The 12,313-nt window shown below is 42.9% G+C and overlaps 1 protein-coding gene across 7 annotated transcripts in view; it reads left to right on the top strand.

Moving 5' to 3' along the window:
• BIRC6 (baculoviral IAP repeat containing 6) overlaps positions 1–12,313 on the top strand; it is a 397,034-nt gene that overhangs the window by 364,791 nt on the left and 19,930 nt on the right. For all 7 annotated transcript variants that reach the window (XM_077283020.1, XM_077283019.1, XM_077283017.1 and 4 more), the window contains exons 71-72: positions 5,039–5,116; positions 8,128–8,316. In XM_077283020.1, coding sequence (XP_077139135.1) covers positions 5,039–5,116; positions 8,128–8,316 — 267 coding nt within the window. The remainder of the gene's footprint in view (positions 1–5,038; positions 5,117–8,127; positions 8,317–12,313) is intronic.

The following is a 12,313-nucleotide window of genomic DNA, read 5'->3' as shown; positions in this document are numbered from 1 at the left end:
TTTCTAAAAGCGATGATGTATGATAGGCATATGTCCACAATGGTCATGTACTTAAGAGGGTTTTCTGAATGGAAATTCCACTGCATATTGTAGCATAATTATGCATGAGATTTTACATATCAAGATTTCATTAAAGCCGTCGTCTCAGCAATTTTAATTTCTCCATTCCTTACCATTATGTATGTAATGTAATACTTACCAGTCGTCGTCCTCCCGGTTTCCGGCACCTCTCTGTTTCTCTTCTGGACCTCGTGACCTGAAATCAGACAAACCAGATCACACTCGACTATGTGTGGAGTGGATTTTGCTTTCTTTAATGTAAGTCTACGGAGCAGCGTTTTGGTTCTCATCACGTTGTAAAGGCTGCTTTGCCCCACACTGTGATCCGGCAGAACGTTCACGTGGTCAAGAAGAGAACTGGACCAGTGCTGGAAACCTAGAAAGATGGCATCGGTAAGTATTTTAATACACTTGCAGCACATTTTATAATTAAGAGAGTTTAGGGAATAATATTAGACACCCCTTCTGTCGTTTGCCTGTCACTGCAGATTTGACATTCACAGCATGTTGATTTATGGTGGTGGATTCCACGGTAGATTTTAACCTTTGCAATGTAAAGGGTGCAGATTTTTCCACTGCTTTTGGGCTGCAATTCCATCCAGTGATGAGCGAGCGTGCTCTGATAAGGTGTTATCTGAGCATGCTCATGTGATAGTGTCTTCGGCATGCTCGAACACTATGTTTCAGTCCCCATTTCTGCATGTCGCATGGCTTTTCAACAGCCGCAGCACATGCAGGGATTGCCTAACAAACATTCAGTCCCTGCATGTGTTGCGGCTGTTGAGTAGCCGTGAGACATGCAGCCACAGGGACTCGAATATAGTATTCGAGCACGCCGAAGAAATTCTATCACATGAGCATGCTCAGATAACACCTTATCCGAGCGCACTTGCTCATCAGTAGTTATATCCCATATGGATGTTTCCTAGTAAAATCTGCTCATTCTCAGATAGGGATTTGGAGGGCGGTATTGCCTTGAAATTGAAGGTGCGTAAGGTATTTTTGGGATCCCCAACACCTTGTAAAGGGCTTTTCTGTATTTCACATACCGGTAGACATTCAGCAGGCCCACCTGAGTGAGCTGGTGCGGATACGAGACTATATATCGCCATGCTTGGCATGAGAAGTGCGCTATTCATAGAATTACCATAAGTAGTGTACTGCTTTTATAGTGGTAATTAAATCCATGTAATCCTGTAACTTCAGCAAGGCATGAATCCGCTGTATACCGTGGGCCTGTATGTGCTCACGTCAGTCTCCATTAGGACATTGGACTGATTCCATGTTGTTGGCTTATCTCTATGTAGGATAGAGGCGCTATTGCCAGATAATAAAACCATAAGCCGTGGCATTCTTCGTTAGGGTCATTGCACTGCTCACCAAAGAATGAATCTGCTGGGTTATATAACAAGATTTTCTGCTCCTGACAGAAATCTGTCCTCCGCACACCACCCGCCCCCATCCCCCATGCGCACAGACACGGCTTTCCTAATGATGTGTAAAGTGGAATTTTACACGTATTTTCTTCATTTAACGAGATTGAGCCGTCCAAATATAGCACCTGCATCCCCGCGTGCTGACGATACGCTTTCTGTTAAACCTTTTGACTACCATTGCACGGGTCTGCTATATATAGAAATGCCTGAACTACAGGGAGCAGCGGCAGCGCAGAGGTCTCCCTGTAACAGCAGGCTTCCGAGCATTTAACAAACCAATTAAAAATCAGGCTGGCAACGCGTTTAATGTTCAGGTGACAGCTATCCAGGGATAAATTCCTTCGAAATCTTGCTGCCATTGCATATTATACCGGCTGGGTCTCTGACGGCTCTTGCCAGCCAAGGAAGTGGTAATGGAAAAGATGTGCAGCTGGATATGTGAGGGGTCCTTATTACATTTACTAATTTGTGGCCTCCATCAGATTTTTACATCTATATTGAAAGAAAAAAACACAATGCGGGGCATTCATTGTTACATGCACCAGAATCCTGTCGTATTGGTAACTTGCACCATATTTATTGAGCATTACACACTTGGGGGTTTTTTTGCATCCAAGAAGAGGTGTAGACTCACCAAAAAAGGATGGCTTAGAGCAATGTTCCTCAACTCCAGTCCTTCGTATTGTCCAGGTGAGAATTCCATCACATGCACGATACTAAGAAAATCCTGAAAACATGATTTGTTGGGGTGCTGTATGGACTGGAGTTAGGGAACATTGGGGACCTATCACTCGACATATTGCTCAAAAAAAAAATGGGCCAAAATTGTAGCACCACTGATACTAAGTAAAACCAACTAATGGATGGTGCAAGCTTAGACTAAACAGTGTAAAATGCCTCACATGTATCAAACAGCGTCAACTACTATGAAAAATCTGTAGCATTTTCACCATATGTGAAAATAGCCCCTTATACACTAGGCGAACGTTGGCCAAACCCAATGCCCCTTACACACTAGACGAACGTTGGCCAAACCCAATAACTGTGTATGGGGGCCTCCGACTCTCCCAGATAGATGATGTCAGGAAAGCAAAGGATCAGACCATTGGAATTTCAATATCCAATCATTTTGTTAGGAGATACATTGCTTCCAGAAGTGTCTGGCAGCCACAGAATTTCGTAGCGTTTGGTAGAGTTGAGCTTTATTGTATAAGCTGGTGTCAGGAGAGCCAAGCTATCTAATATGTATGGGGCCTAAAACTTGCACTGTCGATGAATTGGACAGTATTGGCAAATCTGTGCCATTGTCTTATTTAGGTAACAAATATATATGGTTAATCTTTGTTTGCATCTACGTTGGTGCTGCGTAACTGTAACATATCCATGTGGACTTTTGAGCCTCCCATATAGCAAGATACTGTATTTATGGCATATCTTTAGTCATTGGGTGTTGCTGTACTAAAACGAGTTAGAGTACATCACTAAGCAATTTTGGAGAGTACCGTACATACTCTAGTATAAATGCACAAAGAAATGAAAAAATGCGGCACTCACCCAATTTGTTGCTGTGTAATTTCGTGAAATTTATTCAAGACAAGCTTTAAAATCCATCAGGGCAGCAGGTACATATAGAGGGTGCGGTAAATGGAGTACGGACGACGGCCGTTTCGCACTGCAAGTGCTTCGACGGGTCTCTCTGGACCCGTCGAAGCACTTGCAGTGCGAAACGGCCGTCGTCCGTACTCCATTTACCGCACCCTCTATATGTACCTGCTGCCCTGATGGATTTTAAAGCTTGTCTTGAATAAATTTCACGAAATTACACAGCAACAAATTGGGTGAGTGCAGCATTTTTTCATTTCTTTGTGCATTTCTACATCATTGCTGTTTTCATGCTGAGCACCAGATACCCACAGCTGTCGTGAAACCTGCTAATCAGCGGTCCTTCATTAGCGTCAAGCTAGAGAACTTGTATGGTTCTAGTGCCGTCCCATTACTTTCTTTATTTGTGGAATTTGACTACTCTAGTATAAGCCGAGATTTTCAGCCCATTTTTTTAGGCGGAAAGTGCCCGTCTCGGTTTATACTTAAGTCATTGTCCCAGGGGGTCAGCCGGGGAGGAGGAGCGGCAGGAATGGCGGCTGTCACATCATACTCACCCCTTCCTGGCGCATCTCTGCACGTCCCTGCTTCTCAGATGGTCTCTGGCGCCAGCAGCTCTTCCTGTGTTCAGCGGTCATGTGGTACCGCTCATTAAAGTAATGAATATGGACACGTCTCCACTCCCATAGGCGTGGAGCGCATATTCATTACTTTAATGAGCTGTACCACGTGACCGCTGAAAACAGGAACAAGCTGGTGGTACCAGAGACCATCGGAGAAGCAGACGTGCCATGAGGGGATGAGTATGACCGGGGAGGGTGAGCCATGCGATATTCACCTGTCCCCGTTCCACCGCCGGGCTCGGTCTTCCGCGTCCTCTGGCTGTAACGTTCAGGTCAGAGGGCGTGATGACAAATTAATTGCGTGCCCTCTGCCTGGACAGTCACAGCCAGAGGACACGGCAGACAGCGGCGCGTGGCGGTGGAATGGGGACAGGTGAATATCGCAAGTGCCGGGTGCCTGAGCCAGCAGTGGCACCAGCACCTGGCCCCTAGCAACGAGAGGTGAGTATTTTTTTTTATCGCAGCAGCAGCAGAGTTATATTATTATGGAGCATCTTATGGGGCCATCAACCTTTATGAGGCAGCATATGGGGCATATTATTCTATGGAGTATCTTATGGGGCCATGATCCTTTATGGAGCAGCATACGGGGCATAATATTCTATGGAGCACCTTATGTGGCCATCAAACTTTTATGCAGCATTATATGGGGCATATTTTAATATGGAGCATCTTATGGCGCCATTATTAACATTTGCAGCATTATATGGGGCGTATTTTTTGTATGGAGCATCTTATGGGGCCCATCATGAACTGTGTGGAGCATTATATGGTGCTCCTGATTCAATATGGATATTCAAAAACACTTAACCTACTGATGTCTCAATTAATTTTACTTGGTATCTATTTTTATTTTTTAAATTTACCAGTAGTTGCTGCATTTCCCACCCTAGGCTTATACGAGTCAATAAGTTTTCCCATTTTTTTGTGGCAAAATTAGGGGTCTCGGCTTATAATCGAGTCGGTTTATACTCGAGTATATATGGTATTTATTAAAAAAAAAAAAAAAAAGTCATTTTGCCGTTAGTTCTCCCCTGATGATTTGAGCTCAGTTTATAAGGGAGGGTCCTGCAAATTGTCCCTTGCACTCTACAGTACTAGTCTGATGAGGCCTATGGTGGATAACAGGCTTTTCCCAGCAGAGAAGTTCTTATGTAATAGTGAATACATTTGCTGCAAATTGGCGTAAACTCTGATGGAATATTGTGTAAAATCGGAACATTTGTCCTGCCACATATTATACTTTCTATATCCATAAATACACAATTATTGTGCTGCTTGTGGTAAAGTAATGTGCATATTCTTTCATTCACACAGGTTTGTTTAAGCATACTTAACACTTGGCATGGGAGACCAGAGGAGAAATGGAATCCACAGACATCAAGTTTTTTACAGGTACTTGTATTAAATAATCTGAGACTTATTTGAGCTGTTCTTAGTCTTGTGCCTGGAGCCAAGGGTGGAAGTTTATCAATGCCAGTATACTAATTTTCGGCAAAATATATTGCACACAAAAGCCATTTTATCATGAAGGAACTTTGATACAAATTAAAATAGTTGTTTGTGTCAGAGGCATGGCGTCTTAAAGAAGTTTCCAGGATTACCGAATTATCTGAACAGTAGGTTCACAACTGATCAGGTTGGATCAGTAGATGCAATATTTATAAAAAGTTACTAAATCTTTTGAAATATGTTTGTTTTTTTAACATTTCATTTATTAACAAGCAAATTTTGGGGGATCTTGAGAACCTCGCAGATTGCTCAAATCACCCCACCACCGACTCCCCTTTTCTCCCGAGAGATTCTTGCCCAGTTCCTGCCTGAGCTCGTACACAAAGCAGGCTACGAATCCTATGCTTGTGATTATATCCAGGCTACGTGCACTCTCAGGCAGGAGCTGTCATCTGCGCTGCGCACTTCTCGGTGAGTAAAGGAAGGTAGGGGAAGTTGAGCAGTCGGCATATAAGAAGGCCTTCATCAGGTCTAAAGTGGCCAGATTTTGCTCTTATTTTATTCTCTCTGCTCCCAAGCATTACATTTTTGGGGTTTTTAGAAATCCACCAACCGTTCCATAGATATTGGTCTTTTAATTTGTGTTTTGTTTTTTTTTCCAAGGGGGCATGGCTCATAGTATTTTTTGGAGTCGCATCTATGGCTGCTCTGCATAATTATCCTGTGAGCACCGCCCCATTGATATAGACCATAACAAAAATATATGTGTGTGTATATATAGAGAGAGAGAGAGAAAAAAACTTTGTTTCTCCAGCAATCAGTCCAATGGTAGAGTAAAATATATACCTTTTATTTATCCATTAAAAAGTTCCAGATTTCTTCAGTAACAATATTGCATAGATTCAATCCCTTATGGACGACATGTTTCGACACCACATGTGTCTTCCTCCAGCTTCCTGGGACACTTTGAGGCTATGTGCACACGTCAGGATTACTTGCAGAAATTTTCCTGACAAAAACATTTCTGCCAGAAATCCGCATGCATTTTTTCATGCGTTTTTGTGCGTTTTTTGTGTTTTTTTCCAAATGCATAGAATTGCGGGAAAACCGCGGAAAATCCGCAAAAATAATTAACATGCTGCTTTTTTTACCGCGATGCGTTTTTTTCGCGGAATAAAACGCACCATGTGCACAAAACATGCAGAATGCATTCTAAATGATAGGATGCATAATGTATGCGTTATTAATGAGTTTTTATAGCGTTTTTAATGCGAAAAAACCTGAACGTGTGCACATACCCTGAAAGTTTTCCCAATTTTTCGGACTGACTGACCTTCATTTCTTAAAGTAATGATGGCCACTCGTTTTTCTTTACTTAACTGCTTTTTTCTTGCCATAATAAAAATTCTAAGGGTATGTGCACACGCTGCGGATTCCATTGCGGAATTTTCCGCAGCGGATTTGATAAATCCGCAGTGCAAAACCGCTGTGGTTTTTACTGCGGATTTATCGCGGTTTCTATTGCGGTTTCCTCTGCGGGTTTTCACCTGCAGATTTCTATTGGAGCAGGTGGAAACCCGCAGCGGAACCCTGCTTGTTTTAATGTGGTTTATGCACTGTTTCAGCGAGAGCCAGCAGGACACATACGTAGTATAAGTCTGATAAACGATAATGTGTAGAACCATGCACGTGCAAACTATTACACTGGAAAAAGAATTGGGCCCACATGACTAATTTGTCAGATTGCTATTCCCTCATTGTAATAGCCCTTTAGTTTGTATATCATGCTGAAACGTACAGCTGTCTGTCCAGGAATCGGTCATAATGATGACTTATGCTCTCCCCGAGCAGTCTGGAGAAGAGCCTGTGATTTCAGCTGTCTTGCTCCCACCTTGGACTCATTAGTTAGAGCAGGGTATGAATTGCTTTCCCATACTTTCCACATGCCACTGCATAGGTAATCCGTATTTCTGACTGCTGATCTCCGAGACTGACAGCTATTATTAAAGGAACACAAAGCCTAGAAATGAATAGGATAAAAATGCCTATTTGTCAGTCTCCAAGAAGTCTAGCAGTGTCATGCTGGAGAAGAAAGTCCATTACCTGGTCTTTAATCTGCTTAGTACCCTCAATGTAAATCGTGTAGTTGTGGATGTTCCTGCTGTCGCCTGGTCAGGATTGATCTGAGCTGAGATTTCTGAAAAGGAGGAAGAGAAAAAAATCCTTATGTTAGTTGACATTCGTTTTTTGGGACTTTTATGGTGGTGACAAAAAGTTGCAGCCAGAAGCACTGCAGTAGAAGGCTTTCCACCTCATCCAAACTTGTTACACTCATGGGAAAATGGGAATTAGGATAAATGTCTCCATACAAAGACACTCCAAAAGTAGCATGAGGCCGGGTTTCCACGCATTGTTAGTGTGCCATGCCACAAAACTGCGCATTTTCTACCTTCAAAGTGCTGGAGTTTGCAAAGCGGTTTTAGGAAGCACAATTTCAACAAAACATACATGGCAGATATGCTTTATAAAATGTAGGGGTTTTTTTTTTTTTTTTCAACTTTATACTCAGCCACAGTGCTCATTACTTGTATGTGAAAACACAGCCATAAAGTGGAGGATGATATCATGGTAATTTTGTTATTATATATGGTCTTAGACTTTGTAGCTGACCCATTGGATCTGCTGTACATGTCCCCCTAGTACAAGTTAGGCATGGCGGGGCACCCACTGAGCGTTTCTGTGATGAATGGATGAATTTTATTTCCAGTGCGATACATTTCACCACTTGATCTAACACTTGTTAGCTTTATGGAATTTCTTATGCTCTGTATAAGGAATTCCAAACATTGACATTCACAGTGCATTAAAATTCAGCTTGTGCTTCTCAATCTCATCTTCCCAATTCTTATGTCCTTCTGTAATTGTAGTAAATGTTGATTTCTCCTTGATTGTAGGTATTAGTGTCAGTCCAGTCCCTTATCCTTGTATCCGAACCATACTTTAATGAGCCGGGATATGAGCGTTCTAGAGGTACACCAAGTGGCACACAAAGCTCCAGAGAGTATGATGGGAATATCAGACAGGCCACCGTCAAGTGGGCCATGCTAGAACAAATTAGGAATCCTTCACCATGTTTTAAAGAGGTAAGTTTCCAATGGATTATATACTTTGGGTTTCATACAGTCGTTCGTTCCTTTTATAGAACTATTGTGTTTAGAGTGAATTCACACTCTGCGGATTTTGTTGTAGAAATTTCTGCGACTGAATAAGGTTCCATTCGTATGAATGGGGTTGTTTCCAATAAATGGAGCAGTTGTAAAACCTTATGCAAAAAGAAAATCAACAAAATTAGATTTCACCCTTAAAGGGTACAAATAGATCTAAGGATTCAGTCTCAATGATTTGATGTATACATTTTTGTGACTCTCATTCACATGAGCGGACTTTTGTAGAAATTCATGCACATTCTGTAGAAATAACTAATACTGAGTGTTTTTGTAGTTGTGGTCAAGCATTTTGTATCGATCCAAAAAAAAGGAACTAAACTTTGAAATAATTTTGAATACATTATAGATCTGTTCGTACCATTGATCCTGGGAGGCTTTTCTTTTGATTCCTAAAAGGGAACCTGTCAGCAGGATTGTGCACAGTAACCTACACACAGTGTATGGTCGGCGCCGTTATACTGATTAAAGTGATACCTTGGTTGATGAAATCAGTCCTAGGCCGGGGTCACACTTGTGAGTGCAATGCAAGAAACCCACACACCAACACCCTGAGCGTGCGGCTACATGTATTTCTATGCAGCTGAATGCTCCGGCCCCTAGTACCGGGTCTTGATGCCAAAGACTTGCAGCCGTGCCTGCGCAATAGTGGACATCTGTGTATGTAGCTGTAATCCGCTACTGCACATGCGCCGGTAACGCCATCTTACTGGTGAAGAAAAAAAAATCCTCCTCCAAGATGGCGTTGCAGTAACCGCTATCGGAGATCATAGATAGCTGCTACTCTGCAGGCCTGCGCCATCTTAGAGGAGGAATTTTTTTTTCTTCTCCAGTAAGATGGCAGCGCAAGCGCAGTTGCAGCTATCGGATCACAGCTATATACACCGATAGCTGCTAATGCGCGGTTGCGGCGGTCGCCATTTTCAAATTTTTTTTTTTATTATTATTATTATTGCTGAATAACATGAAGAACAGTTATCAGCACATAAAACATGCAATTATGCTATAGAGCGGGTGCCACGGCCGGCAGAAGGTTTTTTTTTTCTAAAGTATGTATAGATATTCATTATGTAAACTAGGGGGCGAGTGACTGAGGGATAAGTGACCTGTCAGCAGTCTGCATTATGAATATCTATTCAGAGCACCACATGAAGACCCCCACCTCCCAGCCCGCCCTGGGGCACGAACAACCATAAGAAGGATTTCATCAACCAAGGTTTCATTTTAATCAGTATATCGGCGCCGTCCTGACACTGTCGGTAGGTTACTGTGCACAATCCTGCTGACAGGTTCCCGTTAAACACGTTGCTCATACTAGAGGATGAACTGCGTTTTTAGCTGTGTGACCGCTTGTTTCAGGACCTCGACCCCCATCGACCATTACTACCGAAGAGAGGCAGTGGCTTATCCAAATCTTTTATGTTTTTTCGGATTCGAAGACACATTTTTTCCCCAAATTTGGAAGGAAAATGGGGGTGCTTCTTATAATTAGAATACGCCTTACTGGCTGCAGTGAAGCGGGGTCCTAGGGTCGCTGCTGGCAGAGACTGAGTGGAGCGATGCTGCATACCCAAGGCTGGAAGGAAACTGTGTTGAAAGGTGCTACACTGCAGGTGTTCTGTGATGTGGGAGCTCCGCCAACATTTTGTGAAAACCCGAAGCGCCCGTACTTCCATAGTTTACATTGCGGTTGACTCCAGTAAAATGGCCGCAGGGGTCGGCACATGTGCAAATGGAGATTTCGGCACCAAGATCTCATGAATCGAGATTTCGGCACCGAGATCTCATGAATCGAGATTAAGGCACCGAGATCTCCTCCATGTTTGCATGTGTGACCCAGGTGGCCATTTTCCCAGAGTCCACCGCAATGTAAACCATGGAAGTGCGGGGGCAACGGGCTCTCACAAAATGTCAGAGGAGCCTCCGTACCACCAAACACACGCAGTGTCGCACCTCCGAACACCCCTTCCTTCCAGCCTGGGGTCCACAGCATCGCCCCACTCCTGCCTCTGCCAGCAGCAACCCTGCTTCACCGCAGTCACCACCCTCGGTAAGCAATGAGATGCACAGATCATAAGAAGCACCACCATTTTATTAAAAAAAAAGGGTTTTCCTATTTTTCTTTTAAAAATTTGGGATGCGTCTTAAAAGCTGGTACGTCTTATAAACTGCAAACGGTATTTAGGGGTTTTTTTAACAGTAACATCAAGTACTTCAAGACAGTCCAACAATAAGACAGCTGTCAACTGAAACAACTGAATGATGATCTATCCAACATTTATCATGCCATAGAAAAAACCATTACACAACCAAATATTCATGTTCTTTTAATAGCAAGTTCTTATTTGCCATGGAAACAACTGGATCTTATAGGAAAAATTTACGGCAAGTGCCTTGTACAGTTGAAGGTTAATATATTGAATTGACCTATGTTATCAGAGTGCGCTGTTTGCGGGGACCATACACATTAGATGAGTTTTTACAAAATTCACTAATTTTGACCAGACTGGCTGATGATTTAATGTCTAACAGGGTGTAGAATTTATCTCCCCCAACAGACCTAACGACAGATGTTAACTAGGGGGATCCTAGTTAACGACAAACTTACCTGGAGCAGCCAGTGCCAGGCAGCAGCTGCCAAGGCAAACAGGATTATGAGGTGCATTAAAAGAGGTCTGGATACACATAATGAGAGCATTATACTGCCTCTGTACAAATCCCTGGTTAGACTGCACATGGAGTACTATGTACAATTTCGGGCATCGGTGCTCAGGAAGGATATAATGGAACTAGAGCGAGTACAAAGAAGGGCAACAAATTTAATAAATGGGATGGGGGAACTACAATACCCAGAGAGATTAGCAAAATTAGTATTAGTTAGTCTACAAAAAAGACGACTGCGGGGCGATCTAATAACCATATATAAGGGGAAAATACAAATATCTCTCCAAGGATCTGTTTATACCAAGGAAGGTGACGGTCATAAGGGGGCATTCTCTGCTTCTGGAGGAGAGAAGGTTTTTCCACCAACCTAGAAGAGGATTCTTAACTGTTAGGGCAGTGAGAATCTGGAATTCCTTGCCTGAGGAGGTGGTGAAGGCGAACTCAGTCGAGGGGTTCAAGAGAGGCCTGGATGATCTCCTGGAGCGTACCAATATTGTATCTTACAGTTATTAGGTTCTTTAGAAGGACGTAGATCTGGGTATTTATTCTGACGGAATATAGGCTGAACTGGATGGACAAATGTCTTTTTTCGGTTTTGCTAACTATGTTACTATGTTACCAATGGTGCAAAGAAAAATTGGGGAAGTTGTGTCTTAGCATGCCAGATCCTTTGGTTGTCACAGGAGATAAGCTGTCACCAGTGGATTACTATCCATTCAAAAAAATGCACTCTTGGCCTGAGCCCAGTGTCAATGCGACATTCAGATGGGTCCTTATAAAGTCTCTTGGTCCGTATCAGCCTGGACTCTTGTTTCCTGCTTATGGACTCATAAACTGGGCAATGGAGTAATGCGCTATAAAAATAGACTTCAGAAGGTATTAAATGACCTTTAAGGTTAGCTCAATCAAGACAGAATTAGCAGAGCCATTCATACCAAAGTCCATATAGCCCCAAAGCTCTGCGGCACATCAGACGCCAGTTTCATGGTGGTAGAGGCAGCAGCGAGCATAAGAAGCCAGCAGCACTTAGCGGATAATGAGGTGTGAATGTGCTGAAAAGTAGTGTCTTGTAATGCTGCTCTGTGTTTGTTGTTGTCAGCATGGAAATGAGGAGCACAGAGGCCAGCACAGGCAAGTCACTTAGTTTTGTAGCCATCTGTACCGCTGGTTGTCTTAATAACTTGTACAAGTGCGGCTGACACTCGGCCTCTCCCTTAGAAAGGTGGAGGAGTGAGATAAATCCAGATGGATA

This window comes from Ranitomeya variabilis, chromosome 2, assembly GCF_051348905.1.
Source record: "Ranitomeya variabilis isolate aRanVar5 chromosome 2, aRanVar5.hap1, whole genome shotgun sequence".
Taxonomy (NCBI): Eukaryota; Metazoa; Chordata; class Amphibia; order Anura; family Dendrobatidae; genus Ranitomeya; species Ranitomeya variabilis.
Note: the sequence above shows the minus strand (reverse complement) of the source record. Positions and strands in the feature narration are given on the sequence as shown.